This window comes from Desmodus rotundus, chromosome X, assembly GCF_022682495.2.
Source record: "Desmodus rotundus isolate HL8 chromosome X, HLdesRot8A.1, whole genome shotgun sequence".
Classification (NCBI taxonomy): Eukaryota; Metazoa; Chordata; class Mammalia; order Chiroptera; family Phyllostomidae; genus Desmodus; species Desmodus rotundus.
The window spans coordinates 67,270,260-67,293,891 of record NC_071400.1 but is presented as its reverse complement, the minus strand read 5'-3'; the positions used below and the strand labels follow the sequence as shown (position 1 = coordinate 67,293,891).

The window sequence follows — 23,632 nt, the reverse complement described above, 5'->3', positions numbered from 1 at the left end:
TCCCTCCCACTCTCTCTGGAATGAATAAAGATTTTTTTACAGCTCTCCACCATCTTAGAATAAAAACCAAATATCTCTGCCTTACGATGCCCTATTGACATGGCCTCCACCTCATCTCTCAGTGCTCTCCCTTCCTCTCTCCTCTCCAGCTACGCAGACTTGCATGCTCTTCCTCAAACATGCCCAAGAACTTCCAACCTCAAGGCTTTGCACCTAAATGGTTTTCCCCGTTACAAGTGGCTGGCTTCTTCACTTCTCACATGCAACCTCCTCTGAGAGGCATTCCCTTTACATTTCTAGGGTATCAGGGCAGGACTCTTTGAGATGAAGCAAAGGATAAATGACAATGGAAAGATCTGATAGGAAAGTGTTCCGCTCCCATTTCCCACCCCCCAGAGCGCCACTCCCGGAATTCCAAGCCTAATTTACTTTTTCCTATACCCCGGCCGCGGATGCCCACCACGTGCGGCGGGGGCTGCCTAAACCGGACTACTACCCCCAGCATGCCTCGCGCTTTCGGGCAGGACCACAGCTTGTAGGGGTGTCTGGGTCTGACTTGGGCCACCGACGGCGCGGGAGCAGAAGCGGACGCCCCTCTAATTAAGCGCCTGTGGTACATCCTAACCGCAGCACTCCCAGGCCCCGCGCTTTCGAGCTCCGCGCAAACTCTGGCTCCCCTGCGACGGACGAGCTACTTTACTTTTCCGTTACCCCGTGGCGTCGTCGGTCTCTCTTCAGGAGGAGGACTAGGCTTCGGTCCAACGCTGAGGGTGAGCTATAGCACAGTGTCCGCATTTGAGGGAGTAGTCTCAGTTTGAGGGATTCCCCAATGGGCATATTTGGAGGCTCTGGGTCCAGGGTGGCTTTTAGAAGTGGCTGTTTTGAGGGACCCTTAGGAAGTAGCCTTTGGGGACTCTGGGGTGGGATGTGGGAGTCAGTTTTAGTGAGTATCCTTTGGAGGCAGGATTTATATACCTCTTCGCAGAGTTTAGGGAGATGATAGGGGAGACCCTTAGGGTCCATGTATGAGTACTCTGTCCATGGGGCAGAATTTGGGGTTCTCCCTAGGGGGAAAGGCAAAGTGTGAGGTTCCTGAAGTCAAGGCAAAATTTTGTGAGGGCTTGTTTCAGGAAAGGTACTGGCGACGGTGGGAACCTTCGGGACCGACGTGGCATTGTTAGGGTACCTATGGCCTTTGTGACCTCTGGTTCTATGATGCGGTCCCCCCACCCCCAGCCTCCGCGCGCGCTTGGGTACCCAGGGCAGACAAACTGGACATGTAGGGGCCCGCAAGTTGGTAGCGAGAGGAGCCCCCAGCTGAGACTGTAGAAGGGACACTGGAGCCCTAGGCGCTTCCCAAGGGGACAGGGTGCCACCCGGCCTTCATCAGCCGCTCATGAGGAGGTGGGGCCGTGAGGAAGTCCATTTTTGCCTCTTTTGCACCTACCGTAGTTCGCTGGAAGTATGGCTCGTGAATTACTCACCGGGAGCGGATCAGCATGCTGAAGGAGTATTCTACAGTCTGCCTGGCAAACTAGAACTCACTGATTAATCGCAAAGGTGAGTAGCTCCACGAATTTTCTGTAGCTTTTCTGTGGACGTTGTGCAGAATTCATGAGGGGCGTAGCTTTCAGGGCTTCATCTGCATGATCCACTGTTAGCTTTCCCTTATAGGCTCCAGGTTTAAAACCTTTCAAGTAGGGAAGGGACAAGGCCTTGTGCGTGGTTCATTTTTTATAAGCCCATTGATTCCAGATTATCAACAAAGGCTCTAGATTCAAATCCCATTGATACTTGCCAGCCATGTGATCTTTGGCAAATCTTTCTGCCAGCCTGAAAAATGGGTATGGGCAAAATGATGATCAGATTAGTTTACACTCATTTAATACTTTATTGGCCGATCTAATCCCCACAACAGCACTAGGAAGTAGCTTATTATTATCCTGTTTTATAGATGAGGAAACTGGGACACCAGGAGGGTAATGTGCCTATTGTCAGTGAGTGGCTGAGCAAGCATTCAAACCTAGCCAGTCTAGTTCCAGAGTCTATAGTCTTAATCAAATGCTGTAATCCCCTCCCCCTCAATTTAATGGTACTACTACTAATGTTAGTCATATAGCACTATGTGCCAGGCACTGTTCTGGACTCTGTCACAAGGTAGGTTACTATCCTCGTTTTATGGGTGGAGAAACAGTGGCTAGAGAAGTGAAGTGTCTGGCTCCAGGTTACACAGCTACTCATCCCAGTCGTCGGTGGTTGGGAATAATTTTTGTGAGGGTTTAAGAACTCTCTTAGGAGGTCCCCTTTGAGCTGAGACACGAAGCACCAGAAGGAACTGATTTCCTGCTCTGTGTTCTAGAGATCAGTGGCACAATGCACGGAAAGGAAACACCACAGGAGCCACCATATCTATTAGTGGGATCTGCTGTTATTTGACAGAGTTTGGAGTGCTTATTGTGTGACTGGGGTTTATCTCTGGTGATCTGGTAGTCTGTCCTACCTATTTAATGGATATTGGTGGCATTAGCTTTCCAGTGTCCTTCTAGGAGGGTGTTTTAAGGCATTATTCTATTTGTAATTTTTTAAATCCTTACCTGAGGACATTTTTTTTCATTGCTTTGAGAGAGAGAGATGTCAGTTGGTTGTGTCCAGATTGAACAGGGCATGTGCCCTGACTAGGGATCGAGCCTGCAACCTTTCTGTTTACAGGGTGATGCTCCAACCAATTGAGCCACACCAGCCAGAGCAAGGCATTATTTTTAAAATAATGCCCCAAGCAGGGCGTTTCTTCAATGACTGGGTATAGCCTCACCCACGCACAACTAACTTTATATTAACATAAACATGTTTACATATTACCTTTGTATTAATGTGTGATATAACAGTGTCCTGTGCCAGCACTGCACATAATTCATATTTTCTGATTTTGATAATGCATATTGCCTTTATGAGGTAGATTACTATCCCCGTTTTACAACTGTGGAAACTGAGGCACCTGTCAAAGGCATGTAGTGAGTCTGGATTTGGTTGAACCAACGCAGCCCTGGTTCATGTGCAGTCAGTCAGGGATGGGGAGGAGGCAACTACACTTCTGGCTTTTTTCCCTGTGGCTCTGTGGTTAGGTCTGGAATTATTCATGGACAGGCATGGCCATGTTGCCCTGGCTGGAGTACCTAATCCAGGGGTGTCCAATCTTTTGCCGTCTCTGGGCCAAGCTGGAAGAAGTGTTGTCTTGGGCCACAGATTAAATACATTGTGGCACATAATAAAAAAAAGTCTCATAATGTTTTAAGTAAATTTATGATTTTGTGTTGGGCCGCATTCATAGCCATCCTGAGCCACATGTGGCCCGTGGGCTGCAGGCTGGACACCCCTGCTAGGCAGGGCTCTCCATCCAGTCTCATGCATAACTCATGATAAGTGTGTGGGACCTCTCTTGACCTCCCTGAGTTTCCAGATTGAGTTGCTCCAGCATCATTACTCATTATTCATGAGTGGGGAGTGGGAGAATGTGTTTTCCCTGTAGTATCCCTATTTCCCCACATATAATAGGGGAAATAGGGGTAATATCCTATTTCCATTATAGGATATTATATGCAGTGGTAGGTGCGTCTGTCCCTTTTATTCCGGCCCACCAAAATTTATGCATTATTCATGAAAGATGTGGCCTAGGTTTCCTTGGGTTCTGGCTGTAAGATTATTCATTATTCATGACCATGGAGTGTGGCTTCCATGTTTTAACATTGCCTTTTGGTTGCTGGGTGTTAGTCAACCAACCACCCGGCCTCATGCATAATTCATGACCAGGAAGTGTGGGCTTGATGCCCTTTCTTAGTTTCCATGGTAGCCTGGCTGCGAAGATGTATTCATTATTCAGGTTCCATGAGGCGTGGCCTGTTTTTACCTGTTTTCCTGGTTAGTGCCTTGGTAGCCACCAGGTGGAGCTATTCCTTTCTGGATTAATGACAGACTGTCCGGGACCACAATGGGCGCGGTCTGCTTGCATCCGGGTTCTGGGGGTGGGGCCCAAGGTTTTGTTCCGGCCTCGCGCTCAGCGGCCGCCATCTTGTGTCGGCTGCTGGGTAAAGGAGGTGGCTGGAACGACAGCAACCACTTCAGCAGGGGGAGGAGAAGCAGCTTAGGCAGCAGGGACTCTAAGCAGCCCAGACAGCAGGGAGGAGGAATAGGAGGGCGGCGGCCGAGCTTGGCTTCGGCTCCTAGAGGAGTTGGCGGCGGCGCGACCCGGGGAACCGGCATTGGTAAGGAACGGCTGTTTTCAGCACCTTGGTAGGGGTTTCGGGGTGCATTGGAGGAGACAGGGTCAACGCCAGGCCAGGCTGATGTCAAGGTGGGCCATGGTGACTGGGACTATGGCGATCGGTGGCGGGGGTGGCACATCTTGGGGCGGGGCTGACATTTCCCCTCAGGGATCAACCAAGTATTAAAGATCTTCTCTTGCATCTCCCTTCATACACCCCTAGTCCCTCGGTATTTGCCCTCAGTTTCCAAGAGGGTCCAGACCCTGGAGAAGTAGGGTTCACAGGCTTTTGTTCATTTCTGAGACTCTTCTCCAGCATCTTCCTACAGGCACCCCAACACACACACGCACACAGCCGGCTTCAGAGCTTCCAAGAAGACTAAACCCTGTGAAAGGCCATTTGGGCCTGGCCTTCCTGTCAAAGACAGCCCCCCCCCCCCCCCCCCACACACACACACATCTCAGGTTTCCCAACCCCATCCTGGCAGGAGCATCTTCCATTAGAAACCCTCTGGGCCCAGCACTTCTATTCAGATGGCCCATTCGGCATTTACCTTTAGAGACTCTTTGCAATTTCTAGAATCTGCCCCTAGAGACTGTCTCTACTATAAAGGGATGCCTCCTTTTTCATGGTCCCAGTATTATCTTAAGAGACTACCCCTTGCAGGCCACAACATCTACCCCGTAAGATAGACCTAACCCTCAGTATCTTCCCTCAGAACCTCCCAGGGGACCAGGCACCAGAGAAGAACTGTTTGGGCACATAATCCTCCATCAGAAATCCCCCTGCCAGCATCTGCCCTTGTGGACCCTGTTGGATCCTAGGCCCCTTCATCCAAAGATTTATTTACCTCTCAAACCCAAACCCCACCCTTCACTCAACCTCTGCTTTCAGAAGCCAACCAGGGTTCCAGCTTTTCTCAGAGATCCCTTAACTTCATATCAGGCTTCAGAATCTGCCTTTAGAGCCTTTCAAGGTCTATACCATCTTCAGTCAGAGGTCCTCAGCTTTTGTTTTCAGATTCATAGGACCCCAACATCATTGTCAGATGTCTCTTCCCCCAGCAGTCGCAATTGTCCTCCATCAGGGTACAAAAGTCCCTTCTCAGCTTCTACTTTCCAAGCTTCCATAGGGTCCCACATAGTTGGTCAGAGAAACCCAGCCCCACTTGGTGAACTAGCCAGTATCTCCTTACTGAACTTTTAGGGCCCAGAATTGTCTGGGCTTAGCCTCCCCTTTCCATCATTTCAGAGAAGCTACAGTCCCTAGCCTGTACCCGTGAGATCAAAACAAGGCCTTTGTGCTCCAGTAGAAATCTCTGGGCCTCAGAATCCACCCTCGTAGCCTCCTGGGACACTGGCATATATGTCAGAAATACCTCTCCCATTGCAAAAAAAAAAAAAAAAAAAAAAGTCCCTTTTTTTTCTTTGCAAGTCCCTATTTTTGATCAAAGATTCCTCTCTGCCATCAGCATCTGCCTGACCCAAGAGACCCTCAGGGTCCCAGCATCCTCCTGATGGAGAATACCCCTCCCCCAAGACCCCAGATCTTGCAGCCTCCTCAGGCCCTACAGTCCCTACCCATTCCCCCTGCAGGTTCTGTGGGGCCCAGCAACTGCCCTCCTACCTCTTTTCAGCCTCTGGGGGCCTCCAGTGTAATTTCCTGGCCCTTCCCAAAATATTTCTTTCCAAAATTTTTAGTCTTAACCTTGCCTGGCCCACCCCACCTGTCCAACATGGCTTCTAACATCTCCTTTCCCACCTCCTTTTGAGCCTGGACTCCAACAACTGCCTCCTGACTCCTCTCTTTTATGTTCCTAGGGACTTCTCACTCCCTTCTAGGAGGCTTGACAGGTCCCAGCATCCCCTGCTCTAGGTTCTCCATCCTAATAACCTGACCCTGTGCCTGCCTTCTCTCAAACCTGCTCCAGGACTCCTACCTCAAAACTTCTTTGGTTTGGGTGGTACAGAATGCTCAGGCTTCAAAATCACCAATTTGGAGACCTCAGGCAAGTTCTGAAACTCTGAGCCCCCAGTTGAGCTTTGTTGAAGAGTTGATAGTATTTGTGTTCTGATTGGAGCTTGAGCATATGTTAAGAGGAAAAGAGCGTTGATTTTGTGCTGGGTGTGGGTGATCTTAAACTCCTCTCTGGGGTTTCTGCCCTAGACCCTTGTGCTTATCTTTATATTGGCCTGTTCCAAACCTCTGCAACTGAAATTCACTCTTGAACAATTAACCAAAACCTGTTCAGACCCTTGCTGCCAGCACTAGGTAGGGGTCCAGAGGTAAAGGGTGAAGATATTAAGATCCTTCTGGCCCTGGATCATCTCTGATTTAGGGAGTGGGGAGGTGGTATATCCCCAACGAGCAAACCAGTGACATGGCAAGGAGATAAGTAATGGAGGCCACTATATGTGCCCAGTGAGGAGCTTCCTTACGTCCTCAGATCTCCAAGTTGTGACTACAGACCTTGATTTTTGTTAACCTTCTCAATAGCCCTTTGAGGATAGTTCTATTTGTTCCTTCTTTTGGAGAAAATGGGGCTCAGAAGAAATGAGATCCCTACCCAGGTCAAAGAGTCAGTAAATGGAAAAATATAATTTGTCTTTGTTTCCCTGATCCACCAAGTCTCTTCCTATCTTGGTTGGTTCTTAGCATTCCTAGTAATACAGCTGGCTGACTCTGGCCCTAGCCAGCCTCGTGCCTCCTAGGTTCTCCTTCCTGTTTTGTCATCCCTTAGTACTGGGCCCTGACTCTATTCCCCCAGGAAGCATTTGGCAAACAGTTCCGCAAGCTCTGGGCAAGTGTCTGTAGTTCCCTGGCCCTTTGTTTTCTTTGTGATTGGCCATAAGGTTATCGGGTCCATGGGCATTAGTATTAGACAAAGCCTTTGACTCTGTGACTTAACAGGCAGTAAGTCCTTCATAGATAGAGGAAGCTCCTGTCATCTTGCTTAGCACTAGAGTGTAACAGGGGCCAAGATGGAATCTTAGGTACAGTAGGAGTACTCAGTGTGATTGGGTATTAGAATGGGCTCAGGGTAGAACAGAGGCCTAGAAGAGCATTAGAGGCGAGGGTAAATGATTCCCCAGCATCTGGATCCAGTCACCACCCTCACACCCAGATTTCATTTCCATAGTAGTCTGTATTGTTCTGTCTCTGGGACCTAGTGTGTGACCCTTGGCAAGTTCACTTGGCCTTTAAACTCAGTTTTCCCATTTGTCTGGCAAGGATGCTCAACCCCGCCTTGCAGGGTCAGGACCACTGAGGGGATGACACCTGATCACACTACAAGGTAGCCTGGGCTTCAGGCACAGCAGATCCCTGGTCTGGACCCAGCTTGATCACTCTCTGTGGGAACCTTAGCCAAGTCACCACATGTCCCTAAGTTAATTTTTTCCTTCAGTGTGAGTTGGGGAACCTTATCAATAGTAGTTCCAACCCCATGGGGGTACCCTGACTACAAAGTGAGACAAGGCTCATAAAGTTCTTAGTATGACGTTCAGCTCGGCGGTGGGGGTACTCTTAACACTTATCATTATTGTTAGTCTGCTTAAGGGACTCCACATGCAGATGAAGCTTGGGAGGTGAGTGTCTTCTCTCTCCCTGCCACCTTTTGTTGACCTGGGTGTCTCCCAGAGCTGGGGTGGGAGGGGGTATTGGGCTCCTTCCTGAGCCCCTCTGGGGACTGGGTTCTCTGCCATCATACCACCCTGTTGGATGTCCATGCCATGTTTCCCTCCCTCACCCCTGTGCCCAGGGTTAAGGGAGAGGAAAATGGCTGCTCATTCTTGCCCACCTGCTCTGTGCCAGGCTCTGTGGTCTGTGTTCTATCTCAACAACTCCATGGGGGTAGGTAAGTGCTATTATCACCCCAATTTTACAGGTGAGGAAATTGAACTCATAGAGGTTAAATAAGATCTGTCAAGGAGTGGCAGGCTGACCTGAATTACCAACCCTCATCTGAATTCCCCACAAGTACATTCTCCTTGTCACTCCTTTGCCCTGCAGGATTGGCGCCTCTCCCTCATTATGCTGGTTTGGGGAGAAAGGTGAATGGCCTGGTGGTCAGTAGCATGGATTGTAAGGCAGACCACCTGGGTTCAGATCTTAGCTCTGACAGCTGTGTGACCCTGGGCAAGTCACTTCATCTCTGTACCTGTCCCCTTTTCTGTAAAATGGAGATGCTAGCTCTTAAGTCTTTCCTTCCCCCACAGTCGCCAGTAACCAACAGAAACATCCATGTTCCCCAGGCTCACCTAACCCAACTTTTTCCCTCTAGATGTCCGGCTCGCCGCTGTCCAAGAAACGTCGCGTGTCTGGGCCTGATCCAAAGCCGGGTTCTCACTGTTCCCCTGCCCACTCTGTGTTATCTGAAGTGCCCTCATTGCCAACCAACGTGAGTATCTTCTACCTGGAAACTGGCAGGTGGGGTGGTGGGGATGGTGGGTGGGAATGTCTTTTGTATCACTCTCCCTTGTGTCCACACCCTATTCCTGTGTGTCTCCTTGAACCTGCTGTTCTTCCCCTCCATCCCTAGGGAATGGCGAAGAATGGTAATGAAGCAGACATAGATGAGGGCCTTTACTCCCGGCAGCTGTAAGTGGGGCTGAGGTTGGGCAGAGAGTTGGGAGGGGGGGCTCTGAGAGGATGTGATCAGGAGGGCCAGGCATTGACCCGGCGTACCCCCTAACCTGGCAGGTACGTATTGGGCCACGAAGCAATGAAACGGCTCCAGACATCCAGCGTACTGGTATCAGGCCTGCGGGGCCTGGGTGTGGAGATTGCCAAAAACATCATCCTTGGTGGGGTCAAGGCTGTCACCCTACATGATCAGGGCACTGCCCAGTGGTCTGACCTCTCCTCACAGGTACCTCTTCTTAACTCCTTTCTTCCCTGCCAAGGCACCAGCCCCCCAGGCTTTATAGCCACTTCACTTCATCCCTTAATCTACTTTGCAGTTCTACCTGCGGGAGGAGGACATTGGTAAAAACCGGGCTGAGGTCTCCCAGCCCCGCCTCGCTGAGCTCAACAGCTACGTGCCTGTTAGTGCCTACACTGGCCCCCTTGTTGAAGACTTCCTTAGTGGCTTCCAGGTACCTCAAGCGAAGCCCAGCCTCCTGTCCTATTCTCTCAGAGCCCATCAATGGTGTGTTTATTTGTCCAATATTTAAGGGACTGGCCCATGTGCCAGGTTTTATGCTGGGGGTGCAGTCAGGGGATGCAGGCAAGATTTAGATCCTGGATGGGGAAGATGTGGACAGAGAGATAGTACAGCATAGGGGTTATGAGCACAAACTGGAGCCATTCTGCTTTGGCACGAGTCTCTGCTTCTATTAGTATGACTTCAGATGGTCACTTATTTCATGTGCCTTTTTCCTGTTTGTAGGAGTGGTAGTAATACAGACCTCATAGAGTTTTTGTGAGGGCTAAACACTTAGAATAGCAGCTGGCACATGATTAGAGCCATCTGGTTGTTTGTTAAATAAAAGCTCTGGGCCAGAAAGAGGAGCTGTGGGAGCTGAGATTCTGTCCTGGGCTGTCCCAGCAGCCAGAGCACACTGCAGCTGAACCCTGAGGTAGGGGGGTAGGAGCTCAGCCTGGGGAAAGGTGGGAGTTCTGACAGAGAGCAAATTCCCAAGGATGTGTCTAAGCAGGCGTTGTCTTGAGAATTGGGAGCAAGTGGGTGTGGTAGGATTGAGCTCAGACTTTGGCTGGGTCAGTTTTACCTCTTCTGTGTCTCCCAGGGCATGGTAGGGTTGTAGGCAGGCAGCAGTGGGTGTTGGCAAATGAATGAGTCAGATCAGACTCCTCCCAGCTGCCTCTTTACCTAGTTTGCTGTTGGTCTAGGGATTTTTAGGTACTCAGTTTCTCTTTAGTGAAAGTTACTGGCTCTGAATCTGACACACTGTAGCTATTTTGTTTCTGAAAGGGCTGAACCAGCAAAGCCCTCAGGGCTTCCTGAACCCTCAAACCAAGCTTCCTCCGTTATTCTGACCTGAGCCTCCACCTCTCCACCTGTCCACAGGTGGTGGTCCTCACCAACACACCCCTGGAGGACCAGCTGCTGGTGGGTGAGTTTTGTCACAGTCATGGCATCAAGCTGGTGGTGGCAGACACACGGGGCCTGTTTGGGTGAGTGCCCCTACCCATTTCCCCTAATCCCTGTAAGGCCCAGGTCAGGACCTTCAAGCTCTCACTGCCCGCAGCCCCCCTTAGCCACCTGGGTTTTAGATTGTGTGTTCACCTCCCTGTGTGGCATGAGCGCCATCTGATTAGCAGGGATGGGCTGAATTTGCTCAGCAAGTATTTGCTACATCTTGAAAGACATGTGAAGTCCCTCTGTGCATGGAACTCGAGCATCAGGCCTGTTGCCCCCTCCACAGGCAACTCTTCTGTGACTTTGGAGAGGAAATGATCATCACTGACTCCAATGGAGAACAGCCACTCAGTGCTATGATTTCAATGATCACCAAGGTGAGGACAGCAGCCTCAGGGGTCCTAGCAGGCCGCTTTGTCTGCTTCTGTTACCCTGAGCTTGTCTCCGAGACCACTCTTCTTTTAACCAGGACAACCCTGGTGTGGTTACCTGCCTGGATGAGGCCCGACACGGGTTTGAGAGTGGCGACTTTGTCTCCTTTTCAGAAGTACAGGGCATGGTTGAACTCAACGGAAGTCAGCCCATAGAGATCAAAGTTCTGGGTAAGCTAGGACCATGGGAAAATCAGGGGAGATAGGAAGTGTGTCCCTGGGCTCTAAGTGAGGGGAGATACATCCTGGGTGTCTGACTTGAACCAGAAACAGTTGCTGGGGGTCCAACCCCAGCTGGTGGGCATGGGGTGGGGGAGGTGCTGTCTCATGTCTTAGCTGTTCCTGGGAGAACAGGTCCCTGGTATCTGCTGAGGGGGAAAGGTCTCTGGTGTTTGAACAGAGCAGATCAGAGGATCCACTCATGTCTGAGTTAAGTGGGACAGATAGCAAGGAATATCTTCTAGTATAGTCTTGGGGCCAGGGACACGGGGCCTCATGGCCCTGGAGCTGGGTTTACGGCAGAAGGGAGATAGTTTCTGATGTCCAAGTGGAACCTGGGGTGGAGAAGAAATGGCTCCAGATGTCTGAGCTGGTTCAGAAATGGATTTTTCCTTATCTTATGGGTGTTGTGCGTTTTAGGGAAGATGGGTAGCCTGATGGCCTCCATGTTTCCCCTAGGTCCTTACACCTTTAGCATCTGTGACACCTCCAACTTTTCTGAGTATATCCGTGGTGGTATCGTCAGTCAGGTCAAAGTACCTAAGAAGATCAACTTTGTGAGTAGGGAGGGTGGTGGGCTTAGGGGTGGTTCTGGGCATTTCCATGTTCTGCATTCCTCTCTTCTGGTTCTGATGTCCTTCCTCCCACAGAAATCTTTGCTGGCCTCACTGGTAGAGCCCCAATTTGTGATGACGGACTTTGCCAAGTATTCCCGCCCTGCTCAGCTGCATATTGGATTCCAGGCTCTGCACCAGTTCTGTGCTCAGCACGGCCAGCCCCCTCGGTCCCACAATGAGGTGGGTATATGGGTGAGCCAGCCAGGGCAGATGACCTTGGCACTGAAGCCTAGCATGTCTCTCTCCCTGTCCACTCTTCCCCACCGTAGCCTGATAGCTGTGCTTTTGGTTGCTTCTGCCCCACCAGGAGGATGCAGCAGAGCTGGTGACCTTAGCCCGGGCTGTGAATGCTCGAGCCCTGCCAGGAGTGCAGCAGGAAAGCCTGGATGAGGACCTCATCCGGAAGCTGGCATATGTGGCTGCTGGAGATCTGGCACCCATAAATGCCTTCATTGGGGGCCTGGCTGCCCAGGAGGTCTTGAAGGTCAGCATGGATAGAGAATGGCAGGGTTGGGGGTAGGCCAGGTACCTCCCTGACTCCACCACTTACTGTCCTTCTGTGTTTTGCCCCTGTAAATTACTGACCACTTTCCCTTTCCTCCCCAATCTCCAGGCCTGCTCTGGGAAGTTCATGCCTATCATGCAGTGGCTATACTTTGATGCCCTGGAGTGTCTCCCTGAGGACAAAGGGACCATCACAGAGGACAAGTGCCTCCCGGTATGTCAGTGTGGCCCATGGGAAAGGTGCCACTGGGGGTGCATATCTGGCAAGGGTCCTCTCTGAGCCTCTTCCCTTCTCATTCCTCAGCGCCAGAACCGTTATGATGGGCAGGTAGCTGTATTTGGCTCAGAAATGCAAGAGAAGCTGAATAAGCAGAAGTATTTCCTGGTGAGTGATCCCCTTGGACATCTACTCCCTTCACCTCCCTTGACCTTTCACTACTTCTTCTGGGGTCTCCTGCCTCCTGAGGGGGAGGGTCTTTTGGTTCTTACACTTCTGTCCACGTGCCTTTTGGTATTTTCTTTATCTTGAGGGAAAGCCTAATGCAACTTTCTGTTAACCTCCTTCGGTGCTGCCTCCGTCAAATGGTTGGTTGTTTCTTTTAGCCCTGAGACTTGAGTATGTGGCACTAGACACTCATCCAGTCTCCTGTTGCCCTCAGGAGGAATGAGGAGTGATTGGTGTCTTTAAGCTAACCTGCATTAACCAGGCTGTGTCTCTTCTTGGCTGCTTCCTAGGTGGGTGCAGGAGCCATTGGCTGTGAGCTGCTCAAGAACTTTGCCATGATTGGGCTGGGTTGTGGGAAGGGTGGAGAAGTTGTCATCACAGACATGGACACCATTGAGAAGTCAAATCTGAACCGACAGTTTCTGTTCCGGCCGTGGGATGTTACGGTGAGGGGCAGAGCATTGTCATCTCACGTTCCTCCTATCTTTTGTACCCGTTCTTTCTGGAAAGGAGTCCTTTTTGCCTTCTTTCCTTCAGCTCTTTCCTTCAGTTTCTCTCTTTTCATTCAACAAACATTTATTGAGTACCCTTCCATTGAATCTACCAATTTTCATCTCTTTTTTTCTTTTTCCTTGACCTCTTATCAGTGCTATTGGGACAGTGTGGTGGGGGTCCTCTGAAGTGCCCCCAGGTTCAGTGATACACTAGGACTCACAGGACTCAGCATGTTGTCAGTTGTATTCACAGCTATGATTTCTTTCAGCAAAGGATGCAGAGCAACATCAGCAAAGGGAAAGGTACATGGGGTGAAGTCTGGATTAGACCAGGCACAAGTTTCCAAGACTCCTTTCCCAGTGGAGTCACATAGGACACGCTTAATTTCCCCAGTAGCCAGTTGCAACAACACATATGAAGTGTTGTCAACCAGGGAAGCTTGTTAGAGACTCAGCACCCAGGGTTTTTACTGTGGGCTGGTCACATAAGCACCCTCTACTGGGTATGTACCCAAGCTCCACACTTCTGGAAGGAAAGCAGGTGTTGTGCACAAACCATGTTGTCTGCATAAGCAGTCTAGGCACAGAGAGCTATCCTTATCATGTAAGGAATGGTGAGAACCCTCCCAAAATCCAATGTCCCAGATGCCGGCCAAGGGCCAGCCTTGCAGGCAGGCCTTTCCTTGGGAAGTGCTTTATGCCTTCTAGGTTCACCCTTCCCTGCACAGATAGAAGCTGGGTTATACAGGGATCTATCTGGGAAGCCTTCCATGGGGGACAATGTCATTTATAGTTCATGGTAAGTATGGATGGTGCAAAAGAACAGCAAAAACAAGGGAAGTCAGATGGGTCCAAGACATGGATTTGCAGTTTTGATCACAGTGATTGAGGAAGGGTCTGTAGACTTGGAGGGTGTGAGGGAGTGGAAGAGTGCTCCAGGCCAAGATGAGTACCCAGGCCACGATCAAGAGGAGAGAGGGAAGTAGATGAGCTAGAGAAAATGGGGCAAGCTCCTTTTACCCTCAGTGGAGGTGGGAGCTGGGGTAGGGTTCTGAGGAGAGGAGGGACTGGACCTGACTAGGGTCTTTTGAGAGAATCTTGCTTGTCTGTGTGCTTAGATCCTGTTTTTGGTGGGGGGAGGGGAGGAATGTACCCCAGCCCTGAGTGCTGAGACCAGATAGCTGGCTTGTTGTCTTCAATTGGTGTTTGGCCACTGCTTCCTTTTCCACTGAACACCTGCTGCATTTATTACAGTCCCAGCCATGCGGCACTGTCAACAGACTGTCTTTGTTAAACCAGGGAGCCTCCTGAGGTCCTGTGGGTGAATGCACGAATAACTGAGCTGTTTCCCCTTCCCCTCCCTCACTCCACCCCCCAGAAGTTGAAGTCTGACACTGCTGCTGCAGCTGTGCGCCAGATGAATCCGCATATCATGGTGACAAGCCACCAGAACCGTGTCGGCCCTGACACAGAGCGTGTCTATGATGATGATTTCTTCCAAAACCTGGATGGTGTGGCCAATGCCCTGGACAACGTGGATGCCCGTGAGTTTGGAGTCGGGTGAGGAGGTCAGGGGCAGGGGTGTGTGTGTGTGTGTGTGTGTGTGTGTTGGGGATGCCTGTCTTTCTGTCCTCTCTTGATGTCCCTCCCCCTTCCTACTCCCAGGCATGTACATGGACCGCCGCTGCGTGTACTACCGTAAACCACTGCTGGAATCAGGCACACTGGGCACCAAGGGCAACGTGCAGGTGGTGATTCCCTTCCTGACAGAGTCATACAGCTCTAGCCAGGACCCACCTGAAAAGTCCATCCCCATCTGCACGCTGAAGAACTTCCCTAATGCCATTGAGCACACCCTGCAGGTGATCAGCTTTCAGGGGTGAGGGAAGGGAATAGGCACCCTGCCTTTCAGCATCTGGGCTCCTGGCCTTCAGGTTTTGGAAGCCTAAGTACAAGATGTACTTTTTCTCCAAACCTCCCTCTCTCACTTCCTATCCAGCAGCCTAGGAGTTTAGTATGTTTCATTCATTTTTAAAATTTTTTTAATATTTTAATATTTATAAAATTTATTTTTAATTTTTTAATTTTTTAAATTTTTATTGTTATTCAGTTACAGTTGTCTGTATTTTATCCCCATCCCTCCACCCCCATTTTTTAATTTTTATTTTGGAAATTTTTCAACATGTAAACAGGTATAAAGAGTACTGTGGTGAACACTCAAATACCACTCATCACCTAGATTTAACAGTCGTTCCTGTTTTGCCACATGTTCTTTGATTTGTTTATTTTTTGTGTGTGCTGAAGTACGTCATGGACATCACAACACTTCACTCCCTAATACTTCAATATGCTTCTGTGAAGGGAGTGTGTGTTTCTACATAAAAGGTCTCTCAACCTTTGTATTGAGACATAACACCAAGTGAAGTACACAGAGCTTAAGAATAATTTTTTCACACATTCACTAATGTAACCATTGCTCAGATCAAGTTCATTGGTTTTTAAATTGAAATGCTGGGGTTGGGGAGTGGGGAAGGTTAGGAGCAGCGTTTGACAGACCTCCGTTATCTCAGAGCACTTGTGTTTTTCGTATTTGATTACACCCCCATGTAATTCGTTTGCTCTGTCTACAGTGGGCTCGGGATGAGTTTGAAGGTCTCTTTAAACAGCCAGCAGAAAACGTCAACCAGTACCTCACGTAAGCAACCAAATGCCCCCTCACCCCATCCCCTGCCTACCAGGCAAGCCATCCTGTGTGCTTTCCTCACTACTGTAACTCCCAGCACTAGGCAAACTTCAAATAAATCCATGAGTGCTTGGGCCTCATAACGCTTGGGGTCAGGACTAGCTTTCCATGGGGAAAGTGGGGTTGTCCTGGAGCCCACTCTTGGGGCCACTGTGTAATCCTGGCTCTGACCACTCCAATTCCTGGTAGGGACCCCAAGTTTGTGGAGCGGACCCTGCGGCTGGCGGGCACCCAACCCTTGGAGGTGCTGGAGGCTGTGCAGCGCAGCCTGGTGCTGCAGCGGCCACAGACCTGGGCTGACTGTGTGACCTGGGCCTGCCACCACTGGCACACCCAGTACTCTAACAACATCCGGCAGCTGCTGCATAACTTCCCTCCTGACCAGGTAATGCCCACTAGCCAGGTCCATTTGGCAGAATCCGAAACAAGAACCTGCTGTGGGCTTACACACACACACACACACACACACACACACACAGCTCCTCCTGGTCATTAGTCCAGCTGTGGGAGGTGCCCCAAGGCATAGGGATCTCAAAAGAATGATTAAATCTGACTTGCTTTTCCCAACCACTTTCCTTTGAGTGGGAGACTTTGCTGCTCAAATGTTACTTGTGTTGTGGGCTGAGTCCACTGGATTTCTAGGGCTATAGGGATTATGGGGAAGAAATTGGGAGTTAAGAGAACAGTAGTCGGTGTGGATTCAAATCCCAGCTCCATTTGCACTTGGGCAACTCCCATGACTTCTCTTTGCACCTCAGTTTCCCCCTCAGTGAGATAGAGATAATAGTACCTGCTTCATAGGGATTTTTTATGAGGATTTAGTGGTATTTGCTAATACTACGTTTGTACAGTGCTTGGCAATCCATAAAAGTTAGTCGAATGGCTGTGTGTCTTGCACAAGCCAAGTGCCTAGGAATTGGTGGTAGTTCGTTCTCAATGAGGTCCCTGTTTCAGCCTGGCATCAGAACTTCCATCTCTAGTACCCTGTAGTCTGGATCTTTCATTATTAACTCCAGCCTCCTGTCAGTGCCAGGTGTAGTGAGTCAGGACCCATCCAGGGCCAGGGTGAGGAATTAGGTTTGTTAGGCCTTCACTGTCAGGTCCTGTACCTCAGAAATCTCTCTATTTCCTTAGCTCACAAGCTCAGGAGCTCCGTTCTGGTCTGGGCCCAAACGCTGTCCACACCCACTCACCTTTGATGTCAACAACGTAAGTCTCCTCCCTGGGGTCTCCTAGGGTCAGTGGGTGAGTAGGTGGGAAGGAGGTAGAGACTTCCCAGGTGAGGTCTGATGTGCTCCCCCCTTCTGGCTCTGCTTTCTCCCAGCCCTTGCATCTGGACTACGTGGTGGCTGCTGCTAACCTGTTTGCCCAGACCTACGGGCTGATAGGCTGTCAGGACCGAGCTGCGGTGGCCGCACTCTTACAGGCTATTCAGGTCCCCGAGTTCACCCCCAAGTCTGGTGTAAAGATCCATGTCTCTGACCAGGAGCTGCAGAGCGCCAGTGCTTCTGTTGGTGAGTGTTTATGGCCATTCAGTCAGGAGTCACCACCTCACTTGACCCCGGCCCAGCTGGGCCTCCCTTCCAGCTGGGCCTCCCTTCCGCTGAAATGAAGAGGTGTGGTTAGGGCAAATTCTCTCCCTCAACTCATTCCCTTTCCCTTCCCGCTCTGTAGTCCTCAGAAGAACTAGCTGTTTATTTCTCTTGCTCCATGCATATCTGCCTTGAAAAAACCCAACTTTTCTCTGTTTCTTCTTGATCTGTTTATTTGGGAGGGTATGATCTCCACCAGTGGTCTTTGTCCCTTGTTATCTGCCTCCATTTCCTACCTGCATGTTCCTCTTTGTGTGTATTCATCCTAATGTTGCCCTCCGTATAATTTTCCTCCTCTCTAAATACTCCTTCCTCATCTCCCCCCATATCCCCCACATCTCTCCATCTCTTTCCTTCAGTTTATGCTGTGTATCAGGGGTAATGGGCCAGATAGTAACTCTCTTAGGCTTTGCAGGCCACATAATGTTCGCAGTTATCATCTGTGCGGTGGAAGCACGAAAGCAGCAATATACATGTAAATGAATGAATGTAGCTTTGTTCCCACAAAATTTTGTTTATAAAACAGGTGGCAGGCTGAATATGGCTCATGGGGCCTTAGTTTTCTAACCCTTGGTCTGTGTGTTTATCTACCTATCCCTTCCATCTCTCTTCCTCCATAGATAATGCGTCTGTAGCTATGTTACTCTCCCTGTATTTCCCTTCCTTCTCCCCTACTTGCTCTCCATTTGTCTTCATCTGTCTCTTATCTCCTCATTTTCCTTCCCAAATATCTACTCCCACATGTTCCCTTCTGTATACTTTTTCCCATTTTTCCTTTCATTCTTTCTTCATTTTTTTCACGCATATACTTCCTTTCTCTTCTCGTATGTGTATGTATATATAGTATATGTAAAATGCATCTAAAATCTCCTGCCTGTCTAAACCTCTTTTTGCTCATGTTCTCTCCTTTTCGTGTTTTCTCTCTCCTTCCATATCTTTCTTCTGTATCCATGTTTGCATATTTCCCCCCAATTTCCCCTCCATATATCTTTTTCATCCTTCCTTCCACCATATCCTTCTCCATGTCTCCCATCTCTGTACATCATTCTCCCCGAGACCTCCAGCTCTCCCACCTGGATCTCTCCATCTCCATGTTCTCCTAGTGTCATCATTTCAGTCCTGTAGTGTCTTTAGAGATAACTCTTGATATCCCTTCACTTCGCATCTTCAGGTTTGTGCCTGTCGCCTTGCCTTACCTCTCTGCCTTGCCCCTCCTCCAAGGATGGCTTTCCTTTTCAAATCCTTGTTCTATCTGAATACCTTTTGCCCCAACCTGGGCTTCTGTTTTCACCTGAGACCCTGGCCTGGGATCTAAAGGGCTGTTGGTGTCTTCTTTCTTCTTGCAGATGACAGCCGTCTAGAGGAGCTCAAGGCCACACTACCCAGTCCAGAAAAGCTCCCTGGGTTCAAGATGTACCCCATTGACTTTGAGAAGGTGCTGGGTGGGGACTCTGGGCAGGCAGGGGGGTGGGCTAAGTACCAATGGCCTGGGCAGAACAGGCCTCTGGGGATCTGGAGGTAGCCCCAGGCCTTTGTAGGGATTGGATCATGGACTTGCCATGCAACCCTGAACAAATAGATGTTCCCAGCCATGTCTTTGATCTGAGAGAGCCCAGTAGGTAATTGCTGTGTCCTCCAAAGGCCAGTAATCCTCTTCCTCTGGTGTTCTTATTATCTTCCCATCCTCCCCACAACCATAAAAGGATGATGACACCAACTTCCATATGGATTTCATTGTGGCTGCATCCAACCTCCGGGCAGAGAATTATGACATTCCCCCTGCAGACCGGCACAAGGTGAGGGCATCTAGACCTGACATTTCACCCCCTCCCAGGCTTGAGTTCCCCACATTCCATCTATTCTGTATACTGGGAACCTTTTCCTCCTCAACTATTGTCTTCCTTGATTTCTCCTGCCCTACAGAGCAAGCTGATTGCCGGGAAGATCATCCCAGCCATTGCCACAACCACAGCAGCTGTGGTAGGCCTTGTGTGTCTGGAGCTATACAAAGTGGTTCAGGGGCACCGACGGCTTGACTCCTACAAGAATGGTTTCCTCAACTTGGCTCTGCCTTTCTTTGGCTTCTCTGAACCTATTGCCGCACCCCGTCACCAGGTGAGGTCCTGCGTCAGGGGAGGTAGGCTTGTGGATGGGGTATTTCTCTGTAGAGCTGGCTCTAGTTTGCTGCATAGGCTTTCACCAGGTGAAGGTTTCTGTCATTGGGTAGCTACTCAATATTTTTGTGTGCCGCTTGTTCATCCACTCATCATATTTTTTTGAGTACCTTCTGTGTGCTAAACACAGGTTTTGTTCTCCCTGTGGAAGCCCTCAGAAAAGATGGGATATTTGAATTGTGCCCTAGGGGATTGTTAAGAACTGTGCAATAATAGCAACCAACATTTATTAGGTGCTTACTACTCTTAAGTTCTTGTGCTTGCTTTGTTTATTAATTCACTCAAGTATTTACTGAGCAACTCCCCCAAAATAAGCAGAATAAGGAAGACTTGAGAGTACCAGGTGGCAAGGTGATGGGTTTGAGGTTTTTAAATGTAGGATGATCACAAATGACCTTGCCGAAAAGATTATATTTGAGTCCAAACTGGGAGGAGGTGAAGAGACAGACCATGCAGTCTTCTGGGGGCGGGAGAGGCATTTCAAATGGAAGGACCAGTCTCTGAAAGGAAGGATATGAGTGTGCCTGCCTGGCATGTTTGAGAAATATGTTGCTAGAGCAGAGTGAGTGAGGTGAGGAGTAAAGAGTAGGATTGCAATGAGGTTTCAGTGCTTACTCAGGGTGTGAGGTGAAAGCCACAAGAGAGTTTTGGACAAAAGAGGTTTGCGATCTTGCTTAGCATGTCTCTGCATGAGTGGAGGGGGGAAAGTGACAGGGCCAGACCATGTGGTGGCCCCCATCACACTGGTCTGTTCCTTGTCCTGCAGTACTATAACCAAGAGTGGACGTTGTGGGATCGCTTTGAGGTACAGGGACTGCAGCCCAATGGTGAGGAGATGACCCTCAAACAGTTCCTTGACTACTTTAAGGTGAGGTCCCTTACTTATTCTCACCCCACATGAAAGCAGAGTGTGCTTGTGACTGGCCTGTCTACCCCACTGACACTGCCATCCCTCTTCCCTCCTCCAGAAAGAACATAAATTGGAGATCACCATGCTGTCCCAGGGCGTGTCTATGCTCTACTCCTTCTTTATGCCAGCCGCCAAACTCAAGGAACGGTTGGATCAGCCGTGAGTTGGGTGGCAGGGAGCCTCAGCCGGCAGCTATCTCACTCCTGTTCACCACCTGGGCCCTCACCCACCTGTCCTTCCTCTCTCTTCGCTTTCTGCCTCCCTGACATTCTGCTCCCCTTCCCCCAGGATGACAGAGATCGTAAGCCGTGTGTCGAAGCGAAAGCTGGGCCGCCATGTGCGGGCACTGGTGCTTGAGCTGTGCTGCAACGACGAGAGCGGCGAGGATGTCGAGGTCCCCTACGTACGATACACCATCCGCTGACCCCCAGCCCCCTCTCTCCAGAGCTCTTCTACCCCAGGGCTCCCATTTGACTTCTGGCAGTAGCCCAACTAGCCAAGTCTGGTTTTCCATCCTTATCCCCCTACCTGAACCCCTCTTGCCACTGCTTCCTACCTTGTTCAGAACCTTGAATCCCAATAAAGAATTATTAATGCCGACGTGGCATGCGCTGCTGGTTCCAGGGAAGAAAGGGCTCAGCCTCACCCCAGCTGCCAGTTTCCTGGGCAGAGAAAATGTGGGAATCGCTATGTCCTTCCTCCAGCCCGCCTTGTTCAGGAAGAAGAGGCACTGTAGAAGTGAGGCCATAAAGAACACGTACCTGGGTCCAATTTATTTGAGCTGGATTCCAGTTCTGCCTTCTCCATCTCCTAACACTCTCCCATACTGATGTTGGGTCAATGTGGCTCACGTCCTTGGGGCAGATCCCTTCCCACCTAGCTCAAAGCACTCAGACCCTGGACAAGCCTTTGCCATCATGGTTCTCAGTGCCAGGAATGCCTGTGGTGCCATTTAGTTCAATCTCCCTGCTGCAGGAGGGCCTCTCAGTTTTTTAATGAAAATATTTAGTTGAGAACATCTGTAGAGGAGAAGACCCTTTCCTGCTCCAACCTTCCCTTCTTCCCCCCTTGCCCCCCCATCCCGTTTCCCCACCTGGTTGGTTTGTCCTGAGGCCTCCTAACTTTGAGAAAGAGTTAGCTGTGGGTTGCTGAGTGGTTAGAGTAAGCAATGGGAGGCTCACCTCAGGTCCCACCAGACTGCATGCCCTGTCCCTGGTCTTAGCTGAACACTTCAGATAGTTGAAAATACCAGTCTGGCCACCTGGTGGTGCCTGAGGAAGCCACTCATACTTCTGTCCCTCTCCCAGCAACTTAGAAAACAGACTCTCATCCTGTCATTCAGACCTGGTTATTGGGAATAGCACATCCTATCCCTGAACCCAGCCTGACAACTATCACAGCCTGTTCCTACATCCACTGCCTCCTGGGCCAGTGTCAGACCCGTTACTGTGTGTGCCCTTGGCCACCTTCCTCTCATGACTTTTTTCCTTGAGTGATCTCATCCTTCTACACTTTTTATTCCACACTAGGATACTGGGGACTGAGGTGCTTTATCTCTGCCATCTAGTGGTGGTGCTAGCTGTGCAGGTCCAGTGGAGGTTTTCCCACCATAGGCACCTTTCCCACTATTGCTGCTCTAGAGTACCCCAAACACTCCACAACTGTGTCCACTGTCTCCATCATTGCAGCATTTGAGTCAAACAAAATTCCTCTGCTCCCTTTTTCCACTATCGCAGCTGCATCATGGGTATTCTAGGCACTGTTCACTGGGTCCTCCCCCATTACATACAGCTCCTGATTGTCCAGTCACTTGTCCCTTCACCACCACAGCTCCTAGATCCTCTTGCTACTTTATTTGTATCTGACAACTTTTGTCAAGAACCCATGAATCCTGCTTGCATTTCATTTCCCCAGCACATGCCATTTTACTTGTGTCATATTTGTCTACAACACCATTAAGATAGGGCTCAGCGGGAAGGGGTTGGGTGACTGCACTTAGTCCCCCAAACCCAGCAGGCACAAAGGATGGTGGGACAAGGTTATCTCCTCTTTGCCTAGAACTATTTGCCACTTGGGCATTCAACAAACATGCTGAGTGCTTATGGCATTGCAGACAGCAGTGGATCAAAAAGATACCTGTTCTGGGCAGGGGTAAGACTCACACCACAGTAAGTAAATTGTATTAGGAGTTGGTGCTATTCAATAGGTCTGGGGATTTGGAATGATGGGGCTGCAGGTAGGCATTTTAAAATAGGGCAGCCAGGGAAGGCTTCATGAAGAAGACACTGAAGCAAGGACTTGGAGGAAATGAGAGGATTGAGGCATGTGAATATATGAGGGAAGAGCATTCTAAACAAAGGGAACAAGTGCAAAGTCCCATGGGCTGGATTGTGCCTGCTTTATTTAGGAACAGCTAGGAGACTGGCTAGAGCAGAGGTGAGAGGAAGAAAGGTAAGGGTATGAGATCAGAGAAGTGATGGACTTGATTGTCTAGCCCACGGTGGACTTTCGTCAAAAACAGTATTTCTATTCCCATCACTGTCTGGTATATCGCCATTAGTATAAAACCTTACTGGAAAACTATAGTGTGAGCAAGGCTGTGTCATAAACGAGTGCAGAACCGACGGGGAAGCTGGCTTTGGACTGGGATGCAGTGTAGAGATGTCTCTGAGGGCCTGCTGAACGTTGCTGCCGTTTGAATTGGGCTTGGTATAGTTTTCCAGGCAGAGATGAAGGGGTGAGGGGTTAGGTCTGCCTGGCAGTGCTTGACACAACAAGCACCCAATGAGAGAAAACCGCAGAGCCGGGAGGGCCACAGGCAGGGCTCTGGCAGGTTAAAAAAGATAGTTGAGAGGTGGCAGTAAAACCCAACTCAGGGAGCGAACGTAAAAAGCTCGCACGAAACGTAGAAAAGACCTGGGTCTCCGCCCAAAGTCTCAAGCATGCGCAGTAATTCACTCGCTGGTCTAAAGGCCCGCCTTTCTTCTCAGCCTAGGCTCCACCCGGTGAGCCTTGCTGAGGATGGGAGGGTTTAAAGGCGGGACGAAAGTCAATTAAGTGCTCTTTTGACCAATCAGCTTGCGGGATATTCGGCCTATGATGAGAGGAGCTCAGAACAAAAAGGAAAGCCCGCCCCCTCCTCCC

At 49.9% G+C, this 23,632-nt stretch overlaps 1 protein-coding gene across 2 annotated transcripts; it reads left to right on the top strand.

Annotated features, from left to right (window-relative positions):
• The first annotated feature begins 644 nt into the window (after positions 1-644).
• Positions 645-21,088, top strand: UBA1 (ubiquitin like modifier activating enzyme 1). Of its 2 annotated transcripts, XM_045187507.2 has the most exons (27): positions 645-770; positions 1,453-1,560; positions 8,542-8,658; positions 8,800-8,858; positions 8,961-9,129; positions 9,221-9,355; positions 10,288-10,394; positions 10,646-10,736; positions 10,829-10,961; positions 11,469-11,566; positions 11,660-11,806; positions 11,934-12,110; positions 12,240-12,344; positions 12,435-12,515; positions 12,866-13,021; positions 14,448-14,613; positions 14,735-14,931; positions 15,700-15,764; positions 16,002-16,197; positions 16,947-17,021; positions 17,137-17,326; positions 18,751-18,839; positions 19,108-19,200; positions 19,328-19,519; positions 20,345-20,446; positions 20,547-20,647; positions 20,777-21,088. In XM_045187507.2, exons 3-27 carry the CDS (start codon positions 8,542-8,544, stop codon positions 20,910-20,912), a joined length of 3,177 nt encoding a protein of 1,058 aa, XP_045043442.1. In that variant the 5' UTR covers positions 645-770; positions 1,453-1,560; the 3' UTR covers positions 20,913-21,088. The 2 variants fall into 2 exon arrangements, with proteins under 2 accessions (XP_045043442.1, XP_024435736.1); XM_024579968.4 differs by lacking the exons at positions 645-770; positions 1,453-1,560 and adding an exon at positions 4,046-4,259.
• Positions 21,089-23,632: the final 2,544 nt, after the last annotated feature.